Source organism: Myotis myotis, unplaced genomic scaffold (genome assembly GCF_014108235.1).
Source record: "Myotis myotis isolate mMyoMyo1 unplaced genomic scaffold, mMyoMyo1.p scaffold_m19_p_12, whole genome shotgun sequence".
Lineage (NCBI taxonomy): Eukaryota > Metazoa > Chordata > Mammalia > Chiroptera > Vespertilionidae > Myotis > Myotis myotis.
The window spans coordinates 6,798,276-6,823,436 of record NW_023416316.1 but is presented as its reverse complement, the minus strand read 5'-3'; the positions used below and the strand labels follow the sequence as shown (position 1 = coordinate 6,823,436).

Here is a 25,161-nt window from a genome sequence, read left to right as displayed (position 1 = left end):
AGATTTATGTGCTAGTCACAGAGGAACTTGGATTAGTATGTAGATGGACCAGGAGGACTCACCCTGGCTACCAGAAACATCTCCCAGGCTAATGGTATAGCTTCTTTTTATTTTGAAACGCTCAAGCAAAAGATTACCATGACCCTAGTGGTTGAAAGTTAGTTGGGGGACCCAGGGTCAAGGTAATCTGGCAGATGTGGAGGTGGACCGACTAGATTTGAATCCCCAGTTTCCTACTTACTGCTGTGCAACCTTGAGCAAGTCACTTCACCGCTCTGGGTTCACCCTCCTCCTCTGTAATACAGTGATGATAAATTAGGAGCCCTCACAAACTGCTGCAAGAATCAGAAATAAAGTATGACAAGCACCTACTATAGTGTCTGGCATATAGCTGTTGGTTAATAAATGCTAACTTATTTAATCAAGCAAACCAGAGGGCTCCTAGAGATACAGTTTATCTCTAAGCAATGACAGCCACACTAAAGCCCAGGCCAGGAGGAGGCCCACACAAACGTGCTGACAAATCTTCACCCAGTGCCATGGAGCAATTCCTGTAATAATTAATCCAAGCAAAAAGCACACTCCCTGAAGTTCAGAGAATATAAAAGGAGCACTTCCTGCTTTATGGCTACAAAGACCAAACTAACTGGGAATATCAGTCCCGCGGGCCACCCCTGCTTCTTAAATGAGATTACAATAAGAGTGATGTACTGTACTACAAGTCAGCTGTGACAAGCAGCACTTTATAGAGCTATCTGTTTGTCTCCATCACTGCATCGCACAATGTGTCCCTGGACTCCAATGTGCAGCTCCATTTACCGCTACATGACAAATGGGCAGCACTTGTAAAAGGCACAAAGAGGTCCACGCCGGCCATGTAATGGTCACCACAGCTGTACCCGAGTGCTTGAGGGGACAAAACAGACCCCCAAGTTCATTAAACTGACCAGTAATGGATCTTTCAAAAAGTGCCTTAGGAATCGTACAGAAAAGGCTAAAATAAATAACTCAGCATGGAAGGCTAATCTGAAATGGTGTTTGATAAATTATTTATAACACAGGCGATTGTCTGCATTTAATATTGGAGCTACTAGCAGCATCTTTAAAAGATGATTTATGTGTTGTAATGCTATTAAACTTTATATTGGCCCACTGCTAGCTATAAAGTCTGCTGAGATTTAGAGAATGAGTTTTAAACTGTCACTGCAACATCATAGGAGATGGAGACTGTATTAAATCTTTACTTTAAACCTGTTATCTGGAGAGTTGCATTTTGTAGACACTCACAAACTGATAGATTACCTTGGCCTCCGCTATGGTGCAGGTCCAAAATAGCACCGCAAAGAAACTTTTCCACACTATTCTCGTCTACAGTACAATTGAATTTTTCTTCTCACCTAAGTGATTTTTAGATTGGGAATGTCACCAGAGTACAGTATAGGTGCCCTAGCCAATGGGCACCCTGGACAGCTCAGCATCAAATTAATACTCTTTAAATAAACCTTCTACATCCAGCTGTTCAGTTATGCATTCTGAACAGTGCCTTACTTACAAAATATGAAATATGCATTTGACTAAAAAACTAACGTACTATTTTAGATACAGCTTTGGAATGTGAAAACACAAATATATGGTAAGTCACTTTAAATAATCAATTTGTATCTAAAATATTTTTAATTCTTAAAAAAATAAAATTGGTTATATGCTGGGAAAATATCTTTTATTTCCGTAGCTGAGGTGCTGACGTTAAAGGGGGTTGAGATGGAAATATTCCGCCTTTTTCACAAGGAAGAGAGCTCTCATGGCTCTGTTTCTCAGGGCACTGCAGAGGGGTCCCTTTGCCCTCCATCCCACCACCAAGCCAGGAGTCGGGACAGTGGCCCTCCTGCCTTTGCTTGAGGGGACACTAAGGATGGGGTGGCATCATAGCTGACCTCTCACACTACTTTCATCAATTTTCCTACTTGCTATTACATCTGAGGATATTTATTTCATATCAGTTTGCTCCTTTACTGAAAACTAAGGACTTTACTCACATAGAATGAAAGCAGTCCAAATTCATCTGGGAAAATCTGCATTATCTTTTATCACTCTGATCTGCTCTGATGATCGGCAGCAGAGCAGATAAAAGGCTGGCTGTGACCAGAGTTGGGTCTCTAAAAGAGGGACTAAAACCACACCATCTCCCTCTCTGTCCCAGGCAGCTAACACAGTGCTAGGCGTGGACGTCAACATAGAAACAAATAAAACATCAACTTCAAATGTACTCATAGCTTTACCAAACTAAAAGATGAAATTAATTATGAGACAAATTAATTACCCAAAATGGGGTAATTTCAAAACTGCATCAGTCCCCACCAGGGACCAGGGAACCAGAGCATTCAAAGACAGACACTCTAGAGGAGAGGTTTAAACCCAGTAATTGGTGGTGGCCTGAAAACATGCTGGGCCTGAAGGAGTCATTCATGGCTGACGGTTGGATAAAATTTAAAGAGCTCAAAAAGTGTTTAAAACAGCCCCCCCCCCCCCCCAAGCAGTAGGCTCCCTGTATCGTGCAGCAGACCTGATGTGTCCCATGTGTAACCCGTATCTTATAGTGGGAAAAGTTAATTTAATTATTTTAAACAGAGCTGTGCAACAAAAACAAAGGTGTCTGAGTTTTGTTTTTGGCTTGAACCGTTTGGGTAAACACAGTCTACTTGTGTGAATACCCGGGAACTGTCCAGTGTAATGGAGTTGCAGCTGCTGCTGGGTGTGCCCAAAGGGAGGAGTGAATTAGTGACCGTGTCTTTAAGGTCTAGATGGTGCTGTCATTTCTTTCCTCGGTAGCTTTTTATGGCCCATGATCTGGGTGATGCAAATAATGAGGGAAAACCTGCTGTGAGTGCAGGGTGATCTAAGGAGTGTTCAGCAGGGATGGGGAGGGGTGCTCATAAACCAGGAACTGCCAACCAAGTCATGGCCAACTTGGCCTGTCCCAGATTGCAACTTTAGGGCTAGGAGAGATGTCTGAGGCTGCAAGGCACAGTGGGCCACAAAAGGCTGTCACAGAGCACACAGAATGAGAAATGCCAGGAGAGCTGGGTCACTAATGAACACAGCACTTAGCTCTCTGAGCCACAGACTGCCCATTGGGAAAATGGGGATAATGCTTCTATCCAAGGTCTATTGGAAGGAATAAAGAAACAGGAATGCCCCTAACACAGGTTTTACAAGCAGAATTGTTAGCAAGTTCTAGGGTGGAAGGAAAGAGGCAAGGATGTGAGAAACTAACATGGGCACCCACCACATCCCTGGGTTGAGCCAAACACTTATGTTCCTTATTTCATCCTCATAATCACCACCTGTACAGCAGAGGAAACTGAGGCGCTAGAAAGTTGGCTGATGCACCAAAAGGCACACGGCTATAAGAGGGAGTGGGGGATCCATGCCAACTTAGTGCCTGGCATCACCAAAGCCTATGCCTTCCTATCCCACCAGGAAAATCAGTGGTAGACAAGAGGTTTTTGCTGGATTCTGAGACAATGACTAGAAGGAAAAACACCTAAGCTTCCAGAGGGAAAAGGACCAAGAGAGATAGGAACATACTGCTTTCCATAAGGAGAAGAAATCAGCACTCACAGCATATGTGTACATAAATATATATTTGCAAGGCTGCACTGAATCAAATATAATCAGAGGGAAAAAACAAGACTGGGTTTAAAGAAAGTGAGAAACATGTTCAACAATCCTCCAAATGAAAACCAAGCTGCCCAGGTAGTAATAAGATCTTAATAATATTTCTCTCTCCCTCCATAAAACAATTCAGTCAGTGGGATAACTCTGCCAATATATTCCTGTAGATGCTGAAAAGGTTATCACCTGGAAACGGGGGGGAATGAAGTGAATTTGTTCCTTGGTCACACAATAAAGATAAAAAGCGCCATGTTCACACTGAGCCCATCCACTCCAAGGGCTGGAGGCCGGAAACCACTGTGGAGCGCAGGGATGCGTGGGAAGGCTATGCTGGGGAACACACTCGATTGCATGATCTGCTTCGGGAGCCTCATGAGGATCAGGAGGGACAGGAAGGAGACCCAAGGAAGTACAGAGCACTCTTGGTCTAGAAAGTTTAAAGATGGCCACATATGAAGCCAATTTCAAACGATATAAAACCCCTGAAAGAAGTGTACAGGTCAGTTTAGTTCAGCGAGCATTCACTGATGACACTAATGCTCTCCATAGACACTGTGCTAACCACTGGGGACAAAGTCTCAACAGCCGTAGACCTGGACCATGGAGAGTGTAGAGTCCAAAGAGGCCAGAGGATAAGAGAGCAAACTTCTGTTAAGCCAGGCTGCAATTTACAAACACAGTTCGCCAAACAACTCCTTCAAGTACTAACCTGAGCCTGTTTACCAATGAGTTTTATATTTTATAAACTAGGGTTACAAGGGTTACACAAGAGGCAAAAATCAATCTTCAGTCCCAGACCTCTTCCAAAGCCCATGCCCACACTTTCCATCACACCCTTTTTATTCCTCTACCACCCCGATTCAATTGATCTGAGTTAGAAGAAACCAATGTATCTGAATCAAAGATAATGCGTCCTTAAATCTTTTTAATATTCTGACATCGTCGAAGTCCCAATTTCAGAAAAACAATATTCCAACATTATGACAGAATGCCAATGACTACAAGTGTGACTGCATCCTACGGATACAATGTTCACTGCAAATACTTAAAAAACCTGTATTACTAGGTGGAATTTTAAAATATCTATTTAGCACAACCTCATACCATGTTTTTATTTTTGTTCCTACAGAATTTCAGGGTTAGGGGAGAATGGTATAAATTACCTCCCAGAAACCCACAAGTAACATTATCTGTTAAGGTTAAAACTTTGCCTTCCCTGGGTATGCTGCTGGGGTCTCATTACAGCAGGTAATCTCACATTCTGCCATGCACAACACACTAAGTACCAGCATCTCCCAATTACACGGCAACATAAATCTCAAAGGACATCTGAAAAGTCTATACAGCTCCTGCACCCACTGCCGAAACACAACCATCTCTAATGGAACCTGGCAGCTTTCTAAACTAAATATTCACATGCAGGGACAGGGATGCTAAGCTCGGCCTTATTCCACACTGAAGAGCAGATGCTAATTAAAAGGCCACACTGACTCAGGAAATGACCACCTAGACAACTTCAGACACTGTCTGGAGTTTCGTTTTCCTATTTCCCAATATGTTCAGCGGTCCAAACTTCCAGGATTACACGACTGACAAAGTTAGAGCAGGAGGAGCCCCCACGCCTCTGTACCTGATGCCCTTGTCTAGAATGGTCTCTTCTCCTTCTCTTCAGCCTCCCTGCTCCACTCCTTCCTCAAACCCAAGACAGAAAAATTTCAAGCGAGGAGTCACATGCTCTTTGAGGCCATCTTACAGCCTCCTCCTCCACCCTCCAGAGAGATTCCACCAACTCTTCTTACCTCTACACCTCCTTATATCTACAGTTCTCCTGCACTTTTCATGCCATAATTTCCATCGTTTGTGGACCTGTCCACCCTCTAGGTTGTAAATGCCTCTAAGAAAAGGACCATGTCTCATAACCAGTCACAGAGCTTGGCACCCAGCTGGAGATCACTAAACTCGGGGAATGGAACACAATGGCACCCTTCACACCTCAGAATGCCCACCTCACAATAGTTTATCAAGGCCTTAAAGGCTACTCCAATGGGATATAAAAGATGTTCTTCTGGTGGCGTGGGTACCAAGAAACTTCTGGTTTCTTTGCTCACTGACCTTCTGCCTTTGCCAAATTTGTATGTCTCAGAAATCTTTGAGAAGGCACTTTAAAAAACCTTCATAATAGGAGAGGGTATCCAGGGTGTATTAGTTCTTATCGTAATCATTTGGCTATTTTTGGAACTGTTTTTACTTCAGCTAGCAAAACCTAGACTTGATATAGGCTGTGAAGCAAAAAAATAACTGTCATAATAGTAGTAATGGCTTTGAAATATCTCATCTAAGCCAACTTTATTCTCATGCCTCTTAAGAATTGCCAAGCCCTTCAAATATTGGCAGTTCCATTTATTCAGATCTTCCGATATATAAAATTTGCTGACTTTTCCCCCCTCGAGTTGATACAGATACATGAAAACTGTGAAGCCATTTTTCTTTGGCTAGAAATGAAACTTCTCTGCCAGTGAAAATTATAGGGGCATTTTGAAATTACCATATGCTTTAGATCAGAAGGTAAAAACAGTACAGCAGCCCATGAAAACTTTCCAGCCCAGAAAGCTGACAATTCGCTCACTGACACACAGTTCAAGCCCTCAAGTTCCCCTACTCTTACAGGCAGTGGTCCCACTTACCATTTAAAAATTGTTAGTAAGTTTACTATTTTTGTTTTATGTTCATTTACATGTACAATGTGAACGTATATAGCTACCACATTTAAATATTTAGCCTAAATGTTATTTTAAACTTAATATTTCCACAGAGCTATTTGATTTTTTTAAAAAATAAGAAGGAACTTTCCTAAAATTCTTAATAGCACTTCAGTGTATATTAGCAAATGTGTGATGCTTGGCTGCTTTGCACACCCACATGCCCTCCCCCCACCCCGCCTCCCCCTTTCTGATACCACACACCACACAAGTATAATAAACCATGTTAATATTTCATACCACTGTGAAATATGCTGGAGTATCAATTCAACATCTGCTGTCTTTAGGGTCCGGGAGTCCCGCAGAGACACTTTCAATTTGTAATTGAGTTCTATGCTGAATTAATCAGCAGTTTATCTTTTTTACTAAAATAACGTCTTCACCACTAACCCAGATTTACATTAACAATTTATGCCAAATTACCTGCCAAGGCAAAACTTATAAGATTCTAAGCTGCCATCCAGTTACACTCAATCCTGTATTTCACTTCTTCCGTTTCTCTAGTCTGTATACAAGAAACACAGAAAAGCCATTGTTCAAGACTTTGCAAGCCTCTAACCACAGATGACCTCTTGGATTTGTGACACACAACCTCACTTTTGACATGAAATACAGGGATGGGGGGAGGGGGGGGGCGTGGGCGGGCATCCCTTCTCTTCCCATGAAAAGTCACTGTTCAGTAAGTGGTTCTGATTCAAAATTTTTACAAAATGAGATTTCTAGAATGGAATAAATCGATGAATAAAGGAACTTCTTTATTTTCCCAAGGAGCTACAACATTCCAGATCTTGGCTTGGCTTGAATACAAAAAAAAGATGACTTAGAAAGAGGGAGTATTTTTAGTGCCTGAAATTATGACCCTGAGACCCAAGTTAGCAAAGGCATTTCAATTTGGTAAGAGATGGGGGGAAAGTCCATTTTCTCTTTGATATCATGATGTAGAATATAGAAATAATATTTTCCTTTTAATTTTACCTGTACAGGTGAAAGTCATTAAACATTTATTTCTATTCAACATCATCCCTGAATCTAGCTCTTGACTCTCTGATTACAGTCTCTGGGCACAAAAAAGTTATTTTTGCCTGCTGGATTTCTGCCACAGGTGCAGCAAGCAATATACTTTGTGAAATATTTCTCTTACATGGTATATTTTCCCCTACATTCCACAGTTACAGGGAATATGTAAAGTGAAAACATTTCAAATAGAACACCTGCTCCAAAGAAATGCATCACAAATAATTACCCATCTACTACGGAATCAAATAAACCCTTCTTTTCAATCTACTTTGCATATGGCTGTATAAGGAGCTTCCACTGTCAGACAGAACGAACAGCCTCTTTCAATACTACCTCTGGGTTACAGCACCCAGTGCAATGCCTTGCATTCTGTTGGTCCCCAATAAGTAACTGCTAACTGATTACATATTGACTTTATAAAAAAATGAATTCAGTATTTACATAGCAGAGTAGAAGACAGGGAAAAATTTGCACAGAAATATTTTTGGCAGAAAAAAATCAATGAAGAATTCTCAAAGTCAATAACTATGGCAGTTATAGCATTTGTAGTACTTTCATTACTCCTCAAAGAATTGGAAATTGAGACCTTCAAATTTTATACAAGGTCACTTTCCTAAGATTTGTTGATTCTTGAATTCCAGAGCCTAGGCACCAGGAGGGATCTATTCCCAGCTCATTGCAGATTTTGGTAAACTATATCTTTCCTTCTTGGCCTCCTCCCTTCTAATCCCCTTTTGCTTCCTGATACTAAACAGGAAAAATAGAACAAACTTTCTAAAATTTCCTTCAACCTCCTTACCCAAAAATCACACTTTGAACTTCAACTTTCATCAAAGGCAGAATACAATGGCAAGGGTAGAAATGATAATGAGCCACCACCATGACAAGGAAGACACGGACTTGGCCAGGAGACAGACATATAAGTGGTTATTTCTAAGTCAAGGAAGACTAAGGAATCCTAGAAAACCAAAGGGAGAGAAGCAATTACATGTTAAATTCCAAACTCTTATGGTAGAGAGCAGTCTTGCTGTTGAAGCATCAGGTGAAAAAACAAAACTTCCATCTGCCTTCTAAAACACCACAAGATGAAAATGTGAGCAAGAAGTTCCTTCTGCCTCTCCAAAGTTGGCCTACCAGTGGGTTCAAATTTTGGAGAACAAATTCACTTTTTAAAAGAAGGACAACTCAAAATATCCGATGCTGGTGAGAAGCTTTAGCCATCAGCAGGATCTTCTCATTAATATCTATTCTAAAGGTCAATGGTAATTCTCCAAATCACCCACTGAACAAAATGAGTGCCATCTTTAATATCTGTTCATTTCTAAAATTAACTATTTAACTCCACTGGATATGACTACTAAGAATAATTCTAATCAGGGCCCCAGAAATGTTATCTTTGGGTTCTGACATCTCTAAAAATTAATGCATTACATTAAATACAACTAAGGAGAAAATTAATACATTTTTGATCCAAAAATGAAGACACAATTTATGATGTTAATGCTGCAGATCTTAAGGAAAGCCAATAAGCAGGTATTAGGACCGAAATCAAATGACAAGAACAGCCTCAGGGAGAGCCTCTAAGAGGGACCTTTCAGTATCTAAACAAATGAGCAACCAATTCAATTACTGCCCAAATCCAGTGTGTAAAGAAGTGTGTCCAGTGCTTCAGCAGTTCCATCTAAACAGCCCCACAGTTGCATTAGTCTTACCAATAAGGAATCCATCAAAACCACAATGAGATACCAATTCACACCCACCAGGAAGGCTACAATCAAAAAGACAGATAATAAGTGTTGGCGAGGGTTAGAAATTAGAATTCTTAGACTGCTAGTGACCTAGCTGCTTTGGAAACCAGTTTGGCAGTTCCTCAAAAAGTTAAACATATGAGTCAGCAATGCCACTCCTAAGTGTATACAAGAAAAATGACAATATATATCCACACAGAGACTAGTACACGAATGTTCATAGCAGCATTACTCCTAATAGCTGAAATATGAAAACAATCCCAATGTCCACCAACTAACGGATGGATAAATAAACTGCGGTATGTCCATACAATGGAATACTGTTCAACCATAAAAAAAGAAATAAAGTACCAATACATGGCACAACATGGATGAAATATTATGAAAATATTGTAAGTTAAGGAAGCCAGTCACAAAAGACCGTATATTGTATGACTCCTACCATGAGAAATGTCCAGAATAGGCAAGTGTTTCAACACAAAAAGTAGGTTAGTTGTTGCCTAGGGCTGGGAGGGTCAGGGGATATGGGGAGTGACTGCTAATGGGTATGGGTTTCTTTTGAGGGTGATGAAAACATTCTAAAATTTACTATAGTGATATTTGCACAACTCTGTACTAAAAAATCGCTGAATTGTACACTTTAAGTAAATTATATGGGTGCAAATTATATCTCAATGAAGCTGTTACTAAATAATAAGGCATCCAGCATTTTTAGACTAGAGGACCTTAAAAAGGTCAAAACACCTAGTGACATGTCACAAGTCAATCCAAGAACTTACATTCCAATAGTAATTTTGTAAAAGCTAGAGATCACATAAATAAAAATGTCAGCATAAATCCCTAAAAGCATTTAGTAAGAATGCATTTTGGTTCTAACTATATGATTTTTCCCAGACATACAACATACCTAAATGGATATAGCAACCAGACCAACATAACCTTAAAATCTAAAAATCTGCAAAAGTGAGTCAAGTTCAGCTCATTAAACTGACACCTATTAAAGTGCTACAAGAAAAACTGTCTTAAACACCATCAATATCAATACAGACAGAAAAATCATTGTTATGATAGCTATCGAAGGTCAGATTATTTTTTTTAATTTTGCATTTATTAAAACTCTGCTTGATGCCAACAGGGTTCAAGTTGCACAGGAAGGTGCTTCGGCTAAACACTGATAGTCTTCCTTGATCTCCATTGTCTGCTGCGTGGGTTCCGTCAGCAAACCTCCCAGCAAGTGGTCACCTTCCTATGGAGTCATTAAACCTCTGAATGTCAGCTGGTGGGATTAGCCAGCAGCTTCCACACCTGAGCCCCCATGGCAGGGACAGAGGCATTTGGATCAAGATCACTAATGAATACAGAATTCATATGCCGCTTGTCAGGGCTCCTGAGCTCAGAGTCGCACAGATGCAACCTAAATAAGACGGAGGACAGAACAATTGTTGACAAAGATTAAAAAGTTTTGGCAGTTGGGAAAAAAAGAGCACCTCATTATTCAAATATGATAGCCTTGCTTATTTTTTTATTTTCGTTGAAGTTATTCATGAGTTGCCTCAAATGGACAAATGCCATTCACCAACATTTAAAGACTTCCTGGTCTCATTACTAAATTTGAAGAGGGCTATGCCAACTGAACGTTACCTATCTAGAGAAAAAGAGCTCTCTTGTAAAGAATATTTGAAAACTTGGGGGGGGGGGGGGGCGCTGAAGCAACCACAGGATATTTGGGTTAGAAGACAGTTAAGAAGTGAAAACAAATCTAGAATTCAAAGAAGAAAAAAAAGTATCTTCCATAGCCCAAATGACTTATTTCTATTTCCCATTATCTCTGTAAATCTAACTTCCTTGCACCTTTCTATTCCTGGGCTCCTTCCAATGCCGCTTGTCAGAGGTATGTGAACCTCCTCTGACACTTGTGTAGTTATTGCCATCTCCACAAGCCCTCATCAGAGAAAAGGAACAGACGAAGGAGCCCACATCTCTGCTCCCCTGGAATAAGAAGTCTTCCACACTCTGCTGTCAAAGAATTACAGGCCTAGCAAAAAAGCAAAACAGCACATGATCAATTACATCAGAGGGCTCTAAAGTCAGATGACCAGGTTCAAACCAGGAGTCCATCACTGACTAGCTGTGTGACCTCACCGTACCCTCATTTTTCTCTCTACAAAATGGGGATAACTAAGTACAGACCTCACGTGACTATTGAAATGTAAATAAGATAATGCAGAAAAGGCTGTTAGAACAAAGCCTGACACAGCAGAAGCACTCAACAAGCATCAGCTATTATGATTACTGTGTTTGCAATACCTTGCCCCCATAGTAAGTCCTTCCACAGCTGGTATTAGGTGTTAAAAAGGCTTCTTCCGCTGTCATTATGACCACTACATAGGTCTGTCTCCGATTTTAAGCTTTCAGATGGGAAAGAAGAATCATATCTATTTTCGCTATAAATCACCAAGCCTGATGCAACTACAAATAATCATGTTGCTATGGGATGTTTCTATCCTACTACTGAAAAAAAAAACAGAAGCAGCTGCCATATTTTAGAGCCAGTTTTGTGTGAGCCACCACATGAGGTGTTTTACAGACCACATCTAATCCTGATAGCAGCCTGCAGGCAGGTCTCTGGGTCCCCATCTTCTAGATGGACAGTCTTGGACCGTGGCTTGCCCAGAGACATGCGGAAGTACAGTGGAAACAGACTTACAGCCCAGTACTCTAGCTCCTGACCTCTCGTGCCCCTTTCCATCCGACTACATTGAACTCATACTCTGTTTTCCTTTGGGAGCAATGTATGTGCCAAACTGAACAGATTCTTTGTGAGTTTTTAAAATCAAAATAATACTGAGCTCTCACGCAATTGTCCATCTGCAAAGCACAAAGAAATCTATAACTTCAGTGTCTTTCTATTACTGGACTTAAAAACAAAAAACCTACAGTTATTTCTAAGATTTGCTGCCAGGGTGCCATATTAGTATCAACTCTTTCATTATTTAAAGTGGATCTATAGCTGCCTGCAATGACAGATTAATTCTATTTCCTCTGTAGCTAGGTGTTTGGCATCACGTTTGTGAGATAACCACAAGTCTTTAGGGCGAAGGCTGTGCACGTCTTTAGCAATCTATAAGGGCTTCTCTAGAGGCCAGCACTTGCTGAGTGATGAAATATGACTCCATAAATCAGACAGCTGAAGTGGCACTTATATACGTCACCATCTATCTTCGTAGCTTCTCTCGGAAGGGTATAGGGTGAGAGCTCATCCCTCGGTACTGCACCAGAGAAAGGACCATAACAGTTGGCACTGACTAAGCATGTGCTACTTAAAACTGAAGACACACTAAGACTAGGGGAAAAAGATCCTGCTGGTGTTAGCACGCCTCAGGCAGTGGGAGAAGCTTCAGCAACTCATCTTCAAAAGGCAGAGAGCCAGGGCTCTAGAAACCTGCAAAAATTGGCGAAGCCTGCAGTCTTCATTTCTTTAAGTTGAGCATCTTCAAAGTCTAGAATTCTAACTGTAGGGCACAGCAGCTGCCACTGCAGATCTGATCCTCTCAGCTTTTGGCAGCTCTCAACTTGAGATTCTAGCAAAAGAATTTTTCAAGTTGCTATTATTGCCTGTCATGGATTTATAAATATTGTGCGCTATCTGCTGTGGCATGGCTCTCATGGGACGCCAGAGCATGCCAAATGCAGAACAGAATGAAAAACAGTTTCTATTCTTCAAATAAATGCTAATTTTTTAACTGTGCTCACGTGATTTGTTTGGTGACCAACTTCAATAGTACAGAATATGTACCAGGGAGGGGGGAAAGCGGATTGTCTTTTCCAGCAGCATTCAGCTGCTACTTTCATTAAGCTTGTTTAATTAGATTCCAGATGCTAATTTGCAAGTCGATACCAGAGGGTGCAGGACAGTTTGCCTTTGAATCATCTCCCTATGATGTGAGGGTCCTGCCGCACACCACTACCCTTCAGCGGCCCTCGCACGAGATTCTGACAATTAGTGCAAAGGGGGAACAGTATTAATCTTGACAGACTAAATATTAATCTTCTACCCATTTTAATGAATGATAATCTTTAAGAGTTTAAATTTCTCACTGGGCCAAATGAAAACATTCCTTCTCACAAAGAAACAGGATGATCTTCGGATTCATTTCCTTAATTCCTTTCCCACCCTAAAACACAATCTGTTTTTATCTCAGCACTTTTAGCAATTTTCAAGAAACATATTCCCATGAAGCTAACACCATAACCCAAGTGCTATGGTCCACTTCCTTATACTTAACTGGAAAATGGACTCAAAAGGCCAGTGTGGTTATCACTTGTTTCCTGTCCAGCTAGCCTGTGGGTAATAACCAGAATCCAGGGCTTACTTCTGATACCAGCCTAAACAACAGGAAAAAAATCCGGAGGAATAGCTTCATGCAATTCATCACCACCCAAAAAACCTCTAGCTGGTGCCTTGTCATGAGGTGAATGTCCACATTTTCAAAATGCACTATTCTGCTGACACATAGGTACAATCTCCAAATATGCACCTTTGCAGATAAAAATAAAGCATAGGATTACCACCAGTAATACAATCTTTTATGCCTTCATTTCTATCACTGCTAAGTATTATGAACACTAAAGGTGAAGTTATCAAATCGGGAACTACATATTGAGCAAAGTTGCTTTTAACACCTTTTCATCCCACTCACTCAACAAATACTGGCTGAATACCTACTGTGTACCAGTTACCATGCTAGGAGAACTTCCAGGCTAACAGCAAGGAGAAAAGCAAGAAAATGAAAATTACACAAGACCACTAAAGGCAATGCGAAGGTCACATCTGGGTGAGGATTTTTAGATTTTAATGTGTCATAAACTCACATGATTAGCTGGCAGTTTCTCTGAAATCTTGAACCAAGGCTTCTACGTGGGACAAGACACTGGCTCAGATGACTGGAAACAGCAGAGGCAGTCTCAGGCATTTCTGAGTCCCAGCTGGGCTGCACTGTTCTGCTTTCTGACCTATAATCTCCCAAGGAGCACTTGCCCTTTGTCCCATCTTCACTTCTGCCTGTGTACGTGGGGGTTTGCTAGGCTGACTCTACCCCGATGATGTATGTTATTTGAGAAGTGTACTAGTTATCTTCCTCTGTTAACTAAAAAGAAAAAATTTCAGCACTTCCCAGAAGGGGGAAAAATAGTCCCTTCCATTTCCCAGGTGGGTTTTGATGACTCAGATTTTACTTTAGCTCAGGGTTATTCTATCTCAACTCAACAAACACCTACTGAACATCAGGGGCTGAGAAACAGAGATGATTTCACAGCCCCTGCCCTCAAAGGTCTCCCTCTCTCAATGGCAAGTGGGGGAAATGTCTCTGGAAACTGCCATAAGACAATGGGACAAGTGTGTGCGATGGAGTACAGGGACACAAATAAAAGAGGAAGCAACTGAGAGCACTGCTGGCAGAAACGAGCAGTGAGGAGGCTTCCTGGGCAAGTACACACGATATTCAAGGAACAGGGAGGAGGTAAGAAGGGCTGAAGTAGGGCAGGAATGGAGACCTGTTTTCCCAAAGTTTAACATTCACACCCCTGGGCTTACACATGACGGTGCTAATGAACACATTTTTACTTATATTAATAGTATGTGTTCATTTTCATATGTCTTGGAGGAAAAATATTATCAGAACATCAAACCCAAGATTTCATACATGTAAACCTATTTTTAAAAATAAATTTAAATTAAAAAGACAAAAACTGAAGTGGCTGTGAGGAGGATGGGGGAGGAAACTGATTAGAAAGGGACAGTTTGCACCCTAGCTGATTTGGCTCAGTGGATAGAGCGATGGTCTGTGGACTGAAGGGTCCCGGGTTCAATTCCAGTCAAGGGCACATGCCCAGGTTGTGGGCTTGATCCCCAATAGGGGGTGTGCAGGAGGCAGCCAATCAATGATTCTCTCATCATTGATGTTTCTATCTCTCTCTCCCTCTCTTTTCCTCTCTGAAATCAATAAACATATATTTAAAACAAACATCTTTATTAAAAAAAAAAAAAGAAAGAAAGGGAGGGAGGGAGGGAGGCAGGGAGGGTGGGTGTACGGTGAGGTGAAGGAAATATTAGGTGGTTTTGAGTCTCAGTTGGTTAATTACAAATGCCAAAACCTATCAAACTGTACATTTCATTATATGTAAATGGTACCTTAATTTATAAAACAGTGAGCTAATTTGAAAATATTTTCAAAAAAGTGCAGATGGCATCTGGATATGGCAGAAATCTTAATTGTGGTGTACAAATAACAAGTTCAAGAAATGATGCTAGCCCTAGCTGGTTTGGCTCAGTGGATAGAGTGTCGGCCTGCGGACTGAAAGGTCCCAGGTTCGATTCCAGTCAGGGGCATGTACCTTGGTTGCGGGCACATCCCCAGTGGGGAGTGTGCAGGAGGCAGCTGGTCGATGTTTCTCTCTTATCCAATGTTTCTAACTCTCTATCCCTCTCCCTTCCTCTCTGTAAAAAATCAATAAAATATATTTTAAAAAGAAAAAAGAAAAAAAAGAAATGATGCTAGACTAGCCCTGTCCAATAGAAATATGTGAACAACATATACAGTTTTAAATTTTCTAGTATCTACATTTAAAAAATAAAAGTTGGTGAAATTAACTGTACTATTTTTATTTAACCTAATGTAAAATAGTATTATTTAATATAATCAATATAAATATTATTGAGATTTTAAATAAAAAATTCATACTGCCCTAGTTGGTTTGGCTCAGTGGACAGAGCATCAGCCTGCAGACCAAATGGTCCTGGGTTCAATTTCAGTCAAGGGCACATACCTTAGTTGCAGGCTCCTCCTCGGCCCCCCTGGTCGGAGCATGTGCAGGAGGCAACAATCAACGTGTTTCTCTCACATCGATGTTACTCTGTCTTTCCCTTTCTCTTCCACTCTCTCTAAATCATCAAGGGAAAAATATCCTCAGCTGAGGATTAACAAAAAATAAGCAAACTAACAAAAATCTGTACTAAGTCTCAGTTCTGACTAGCCACATCAAGTGCTCAATAGCCACATGTGGTTGGTGGCTACTGTACTGAACAGTGCAGCTAAACACAATGAGGAAACATTCATGGTGTTTAAGGAGGGAGGGACTTTCATTCCAAGGCACAGGTTTGTAGTTAAAACACACACACACACACACAAAACCATACAACTATGGACTTCCTCTAATTTATTTGTTTCAACAATAAAGCCAAGAGTTTGCTTCATGAATATGACCTAAAAATGACTGTTTAGCAAACCATTCGTAATTACAATAGCCTAAAATTGCCCCCTCCCAACGCAATTCTCTGTGCAGTGTAATCAGTTACTGTCCTGGCAATCCCTGCGAGATTGGAGAGGCAGCAATGCTCTCCTGGGTTTCTGTTTGAGGCATGTCCAGAATCCTTTCCCCGACAGAAAGGAATGAGCAGACTTAGTCATCCAACCTTGCAGTCTCAAAATATAGACAGGAAAAGTTAAGGGTTTCTTGCCCCAGAAAAAAAAAAAGCTTCCCAGGAAAACAGAAAATAAGAAGTTTGGAAATTTGAAACCAAAATATTTCCCTGATTTCTATGAAAATGCAGAACCAAATGACACCTTGGTCAAATTCTCTTCACAACGAAGTCACTAAAACAGTGTCCTCTCAACTTGGCGAGCAGTCTCAGCCTGCCCCTGCAGCTGCACCATTTCATCTTCACGAGAGCAAGCAGGGTGCCAGCGGGCAGCTGCCTGATCTTCACAACCAACTTTTTCAGTATCAACATCTTTAGATTTTTAAAGTATTATCTACTGACAGGTGTTACACTACTATTTGCCTGCTATTTACTTTTAACTCACTTCACTGGAGAAGCAGGTGCTACCTTCACCTTACTAAAATGATTTTGTTGATTGTCAGTCTGATTCAAGTTTCAATAACTTCCGTGAATAAAAAGTCACCTGAAATTATAAATTTAGGTAATCAATCTGAAATAGAAATTTGAACAACCTGTTTAAAGTCTCGTAACTAATGCAGAATATGAAGTTCTCCAAGTTACAGATAAAATTGATCTAAGGAACACAGTCTTCAGATTGATAATATTAGAAATATTATTGAAGGGATGATCACATTTCCCTTTACTTCTCCAAATCACACCAATATTAAATTCATGGCCTTTGAATAATTTCAATTCCAAACTCTAAATAAATAATGTAAAATTACTTTAGCAGAGTGTTAAGTCACTTTTAATATACCTCATACCTCCGTTTCCTGCAATTCTCATTTTTCTTTAACATATGGAGGTCCCAATCAATTGGAAATAAACAAAGCTTTCAAGAAAATGTGAAAAGATTAATGTGGTTTAAAGGAGGGCTTGACATTACTGAAGCAATTCTCTAACGAAAGCCACCAGTCCTTCTCCCTCTACCTTCATTATTTGTAATGGATCTGTGGAGCCTAAGGAACCCCTCTCCTTTAGTTACAAGACCAGAAGACCTTGTTTTTTCTTTTTCCTTTTAGTGACCTAGTATATCTTCTTTTTTTCTCTGTACTTAAGAACCCCAAACAGAAAATAATGCTGATGTGGGAATAAATTTTCACATTGAGAAATGAGAACACAATCCTAATCTCATTTATAGTTGATACTCGGACCTGTTTACTACTCTTAATTGGAGCAAAATACTATTGTTCTTAGCCTAAAACACCTAGTTAAATCCTATCTTTAGTCAGGTGTTTTTATTCCTACAGATGTCCAAGAAAGGGAAGATCTAGCCATTAGCAACCAAGTCACTTATGTGTGTTATCTTCATGTACCCAAAGCGAAGTGGCTCTGGCAGGAGACGGCTGTGCTGGCTGAGGAGCATCCACAACTCTACGTTCTCTGGCTCTCACGGCACTTGGCCTAAACCTACAGAGCAGAGGGAGCTTCAGAGCTCCAATGACACTTGGTGCTCCAATGACAACAAATTGGTGGAAAAATAAAAAATGTTTTATCCTCATCTGAGGATATTTTTTCCACTGATTTTTAGAGAGAATGGAAGGTAGGGAGAGAAAAAAAAATTAACACGAGAGAGACACATCGTTTGGTTGCCTCCCACACGTGCCCTGACCGGATCTGGGGATCAAATCTGCAACCCAGGTACGTGCCCTTGACCAAGAATTGAACCCAAGACCCTTTAGTCCTCAGGCCGACGTTCTAACCACTGAGCAAATCGGCCAGTGCAAAAACAAATTTTTTTTTAAATGAGCAATCCTCTCCAAGGATGATTGGGCATAAAGCTTTGTCAAAAATTCCCAGAGACATCCTATTTATTAAAAATAGGGTAAACCACTCATAAACAACCTACTACTGTTGAAAACAAGTGAATACTCCCCATCAAAAATTAACATCTATCAAAAAACCAAGAGCACATGATGAATGCTGGCTTCAGGACTTGTGTGCCTACAGGCTGGGTTAGTGGCAAGGATAAAGCACAATGGGGAATAACATGGTGCCAGGAAGTATCCAAGCACATGAACACTCCTATGAAAGTGAGAACGCAAGACCTGGGGGCTTCTTCTTGGAGATTTGGGAGAGAGGGGGTTGCTTAATGGGGGTACATCTATCATTAAAGCAGACTTGGGTGGAATGTCATTCAGAAGATACCACCCTCCCCCACCACCAAAGAAAATATAATAAAAGAATGTCTTTATGAATGTATTTGAGACACTAGATCCATCACACTGACAACAGTCCACTACACTCAAGGTCTCATCCCCATCTTCTGCTGCCAGATGCAGAACAATCTAAGGGATTTTTAAAATTGCCCTCACTTTCAGACCAGGTCTGTGTGACACACAAAGACATTCACAGTTTCTCTATTCTTAATAAGAAAACAAAAAACCTGTCATTCTGAGATACCATGACACAGAAAGCTTAGTACATAAGAAAACATTCGACACTGCAGCAGCATTTACAGCCAAGAAGACTCCTAAACAGCCCAAAGCCAGAGCAAAAGCTGAACAATGCTGACCTCAAGCCCAAGAGGCACGCAGGGCCACTCCAAGTGAAGCTTTCCCTGAGCAACCGGTCTTCTCAGCAAACACAGTGTCTGTGCCAACGAGCATTCCAACTAACAACTGTGCTGTACAAGCTTTGGAGGAATCAGCAATTTGCAAATGTTCGACATACAACTGGAAAAATATCTGCAAGAATAAAACTGCAGGGACTTACATACCTCCATATCTGGCCTAAACTTAGCTTCAAACACAGCCATTGCTGCCAAGGAGCCAGAACCTGTAAGAAAAAGATGCATTTTTAGTGTATTTACCAACTCCCAGCTTCTCAAGTTACCTTGAGGCAGTAACAATGGCAAAACATGCCCAGTGTCACATTCAAGTACAGTGTAAATATTAATCCTATAGGAACACATAAACCAGGTAAATACTGCTCTTCAAAAGCCTAGAGTCACACTTACCACTATCTTGGGTAAACCTGCAACTGGCCCCACTTCTACTACTGATAGTAGTAATTGTAAATTATTTACAATAAAGTGCTGAAGCAGGAAAATGAGGTTATGGAGAATCTGTATTTTTTCGAAAAGTGAATGCCACATAATTTCATACACCCTATGCCGTGAGTCTTGTGCTCCACAACTGTGCCTTGGCAGGCTGCTGGGTACGGCGCTAAATACCAAGCCAGTTAGAAAGAATAGACTGTTTTAATGAGCTGGCCCTGGGAGAGTCACCTTGACATGCAGGGAGAAACTACAGCACCAGCAATGGTAACAGGACTGCGAGCCGCAGCCACCAGGATATTCCAGCTACAACTGTAAAACACTTTATTATGTGGCATTTATTTAGAGCTATTATTTTTAGTTTGTACTTTGAAGAGTAACAGCTGAGTAGACAAAATGACAGACAAAGAAACAAAAATTTATTATCACAATAGCAAATGGCTGAAAGGTTATGCTGCATAGATATTAACAGATGGCAAATTTCCCCCCACAAAAGTAGGATGTAAAGGCATTACAAATAAGTACAGGCTCCCTGAGAATGGATGTTAAAAGGCAGCGCAGTGCTATTTGAAATTTTAAATTAAACTTGCTTTGTTCAGAAACCAGAGAATCTTTAGAAAACCATCATCTTGTCTTTACAGTCCTGGCAATATCTCAGGATACTCTACCTTTAGAAAGAAGATAGAGTTGCCCACAATTTTTTACTCCAATTAGAAGATTTTTTTGGCATTTATTACTTTTTAACTTGTTTTGCATAACACTATCTATTTAGCTGGGTCACAGAGAAAACCATATTTTCTATTTAAAATGATTTGTGTACATCGCTTGACCACCTCAATGGTTTAGCAAAGGAAAAAGGCAGCGATTAAACAGTTTCAAATGAGGTGTCCTGCTGATTTTATCAAGTCTGCTGAATGTATAATGAAAAAGGAGAAGCTGACAGCAATGCTGCATTGAGAAAATACAGACTACCTTATCTGAACCATTTAAGGAGGTCCAATTATAGATCAAATTTAAAGGGTAGAAACAGCAGATTTACAGACACAAATCAATGAACATGGTAATCCCAATGAATATGACAGATACTCCTGTTACGGAATATTGCTGCGGTTGAGGATCATTACCTTCACAGCACCAGATACATCACATCCAAAGCAGTAGGAAGCGTCAAGTGGAGACCGGCATTACAAGCAATGACTATTCATTTAGGCTTTGGGAGCAAAAGGCAACCCCGTTTTCCCCTCTCAGAATTTTTTCTCTTTTTAAAAAAAGGGGGGGGGTGTTATTTAAAGGACTATTAAAAGCAATTCAGAAAGAGTAAAAATTAAAGATATATTAAGGTAATGCACCCAAATAATACTAGCAGATATGCCACAGCAAATTCATCAAAACCAAACCTCTTAATTTCATAGTAAATGTGTCCTTAAAAATCTGGAAATAGAGTAGTCTATTAATACTTTGTGAGTCACACGTTTACTCTGAGATTCAGGGATCAAGAGGAAAAGTAACCTACGTGTCTGTTTTAAGGCACAGGTTAAGAACCAATCTCAGACTGGGTAGTAAAAAGCAGGCTGGCCAAAACCGGTTTGGCTCAGTGGATGGAGCGTCGGCCTGCGGACTCAAAGGTCCCAGGTTCGATTCCGGTCAAGGGCATGTACCTGGGTTGCGGGCACATCCCCAGTGGGAGATGTGCAGGAGGCAGCTGATCGATGTTTCTCTCTCATCAATGTTTCTAACTCTCTATCTCTCTCCCTTCCTCTCTGTAAAAAATCAATAAAATATATTTAAAAAAAAAAAAAAAAGCAGGCTGGTTTTGTATGCAAATAAAGAAATCTCAGAAAAAATACTTTTAATTACAAAATGCTCCTACAGAGCGCACAACAGCATGTGACATGGTCCAAGAATATCTCTGTGAAGAGTCAGGGTAACCACACCAGAGGCTGAAATAAACATTAACAAAGGATAGGGGAGCCCTGACCGGTTTGGCTCAGTGGATAGAGCATTGGCCTGCGGACTAAAAGGCCCTAGGTTCAATTCCGGTCAAGGGCATGTACCTTGGTTGCGGGCACATCCCCAGTAGGAGGTGTGCAGGAGGCAGCTGATCAATGTTTCTCTCTCATTGATGTTTCTAACTCTCTATCCCTCTCCCTTCCTCTCTGTAAAAAAAATCAATAAAATATTTAAAAAAAAAAAAAGGATAGGGGAAAGTTAAGAGAACAACCAAAGGACTTGTATGCATGCATATAAGCATAACCAATGGACACAGACACTGGAGCGGTGGGAGCCTGCCCGGGGTGGGAATGGTTGGCGGGAGGGGGGAGTCAATTGGGGGGAAAGGAGACATATGTAAAACTTAAAATGAAAAAAATAAAATAAAAAGATATAAAATATTGTTTACAGAGGGATCTAGAAAACTCAAGTAATATATCTCAATTTTAAATAAAACATTTGGCCCTAACCAGTTTGGCTCAGTGGATAAAGCGTCGGCCTGCAGACTGAAAGGTCCCAGGTTCGATTCCGGTCAAGGGCATGTACCTTGGTTGTGGGCACATCCCCAGCAGGAGGTGTGCAAGAGGCAGCTGATTGATGTTTCTCTCTCATCGATGTTTCTAACTCCCTATCCCTCTCCCTTCCTCTCTGTAAAAAAATCAATAAAATATATTAAAAAAACAAAACAAAACATTTGATTAATGGATGTGGAAAAAAAAAGATAGGGGAAGGGTGGATATCTATCTAAGAGCTAACAACTTTGTGGAAAACTAGAATCATTTATTGTAAAAGGGTAAAAGGTAAAACCATGCTTATCTTAAAGGCATTCTTCCTTAAAATTTACTAACCCTGTTTTTTCTTCTTTGCCATCCTTTCTTTGGACTGTTTCACAGTAAATAAATTAGTTTTACTCTGATTTTTCCTGGGCACATCTATTTTCTTCTGCTTAGCTCCATCCACCATTTCAAGAAATGAAAAATATTTCCCTCCCAATATAATTCTTCATTTATCCAAAAATATTTTTTTCCTGCTTAGGACCAACACTGCAGACAAAATTTCTATAAGTGGAAATTACATACTAAATCTAAACTCTTGGAACAAAATGTATCTATCCAGTGTGGGGTTGCTTCACACTATCAGACACTGATTTTTAAGAGCTGGAAGGTGTAGGAAAAATAAACATAGAAAGGACACAGAGGTCCTTATTACATTGTATTTCTGCTTCCCCCTTTATAAGGCATGCCACCCTCAACACACACACACACACACACACACACACACACACACACACACACACACAGTGTTTTCTGGAAAGCGGGAGCTTGCTGAACTGCCTGATTGTTTCCCCTGAGATAAAAAAATAAGTGGACCACAAATAAACTTGAAAATAAAGGGAGATTCAATATTAAAAACAATTTCTAAGTCACTTGCAAATTAGCTCCTGCTCCCAGCTTTTTTAAAAAGGAGGACTTTGGCGCCCCCTTTTCAGAAATATACAGAAGTGTTGACTTTGTCAACAGGTTTCTAGGAAACTCTGAATGTGTGTCTGTTGTTTAGAAAACTGAAGTTAGAATTTCAAATAGGACTGCAATTGCCCAAAGTGGTCAGAGAACAAGATGCAAATTTTCACAACATTTCAAGGCAAGTAAACTTGGGGAAGGAAGAAGGAGTTGGCCATTAAGAAGAAAAAAGATGGCAAACTCAATGAGACCAGTACCCTTTAGTAATTTCATTCAAGTTCCTAGGTTTGTTTCAACATCTCTTAAAACTACATATGTATAATAAATCATCAGACAGATGCCAAACTAGTATAGCAGCCATGTGATCTACAAAATGTTTAAATATTTATATCCCATTTCCCCATGAACCATAACAATGCCCTAAGACATTCCATTATCTCAGCATCAACCTACCTAACCTGGCACTTTCATACCAAAACCAAGACAAAAATCCTTTGAAGGAACATTTACCTGATTTTCTATTCTAAAAACAATTAGGACTATATGCTTTCCCATTAAGGCAGGGGTCCTCAAACTTTTTAAACAGGGGGCCAGTTCACTGTCCCTCAGACCTTTGGAGGGCCGGACTATAGTTTAAAAAAAAACTATGAACAAATTCCTATGCACACTGCACATATCTTATTTTGAAGTAAAAAAACAAAACGGGAACAAATACAGTATTTGTATTTGCACATGGCCCGCGGGCCGTAGTTTGAGGACCCCTGCATTAAGGAATAAGTAAACAGAATAGCCAGGGGGCAGTGTACATGGTACAGGGGCCTCTGCTTTACATAAGAGGCATGTCAGGTGAAGGAAACTGATAGCGGAGGGAACAGTATGCTTCTCACCAGGGTAGGTGAGCTCTGGGAGCAATGGGTGTGGGGCCTGTCCTCAAAGAACTTACAATAAGGAGAAGGCAGCCAAGAGGGAAGAAACCAGAGCCTCCTGTTGAGCACCCACTGTGTGCTGCACATCATATGTTGTCATTTAGTCATCCGCACAGCAATCCACTGAAGTGAGAAAGCTTCTTATTTATTACAGAACTAATAAGCACAGGGGAGAATTCCTATCTCTGGTGTGACTCTATGTCACTCTCTCATACAAAAAATTCTATGTGCCACAATAGTTCAAAGCAGACACACGTGACTGACCGTCCATGATGAGGTCTCTGTCTCCCTCGGTCCCCTCCTCCTCTCCAATACATACACACTTGACACTCCAGCAGCACAAAACTGACAGTAATTTCCTAAATTCTCATACCAACCACCTCAAGCCTATCCCACCTTGGCACATAGTAGTCCCTTGCCCCTCGACAGTCCACACAGCTCATAGTTACACTTTACACCCCAGCTGAGAGATCACCTCTTCCCAGAAGCCTTCCCTAACCACCACCCACCCAAGAAAGTTTCACTCTCATCTCTGTACCTTGCCCATCCTTTCATACCCGCATCCCCCATGCCTAGCAGTTTCGGGCACACAGAAAGCACTAAACAGAATTTGTTGAGTTAAGCTGGGCTGATTTGAGTACAACTTCCAAATGGAAGAGCTGGGGAAACTCTGAGCTGGCCCTCAAGGAGTGATGACAGCTGTAAATGCCTTGATAAAGTGTAAAATAACATTTATTGCCTAATTTACCATACTGGGATGAATCTAAGACAAACTCAAATGTAAAGCAAGCTCAATTTTCAAAAAGAAAAAAAGGCTTTAAACCCACAAAACCATGTCTATTATACATCCTAGTCTGGTCCAAATCTCTGTGATATTATAAGAGTGAAATGCTCTCCTTGGATTTCTGCATTTTATTACCAAAGCTCCCTGTCTCATCAGTAGTTTCCATGTAGCTGCTCCTTAGCAACCTCCACCAAGGCTGCCTTTTTCAGCCCACCCACAGTTACTGAGTAGCCAGAGAGCCTTCCAGAACAAAGCTCTTTAAAACAGAAACGAGATGCAATTCAGCGACCAGAATTTAGAGAGATGA

At 40.6% G+C, this 25,161-nt stretch overlaps 1 protein-coding gene and 1 long non-coding RNA gene across 2 annotated transcripts in view; both read right to left on the bottom strand.

The window, feature by feature from the left end:
- Positions 1-25,161, bottom strand: part of PSMB7 (proteasome 20S subunit beta 7) — a 57,701-nt gene that overhangs the window by 6,892 nt on the left and 25,648 nt on the right. The window contains exon 6 of the mRNA XM_036329700.1: positions 19,417-19,475. Within this exon, the coding sequence (XP_036185593.1) occupies positions 19,417-19,475 (59 nt within the window). The remainder of the gene's footprint in view (positions 1-19,416; positions 19,476-25,161) is intronic.
- LOC118667071 lies at positions 6,642-19,410 on the bottom strand. The gene is made up of 3 exons (XR_004971154.1): positions 19,213-19,410; positions 8,251-10,613; positions 6,642-6,939 (listed from the first exon to the last, which is right to left on the bottom strand). It is a non-coding gene; the product is annotated as an uncharacterized LOC118667071 (long non-coding RNA).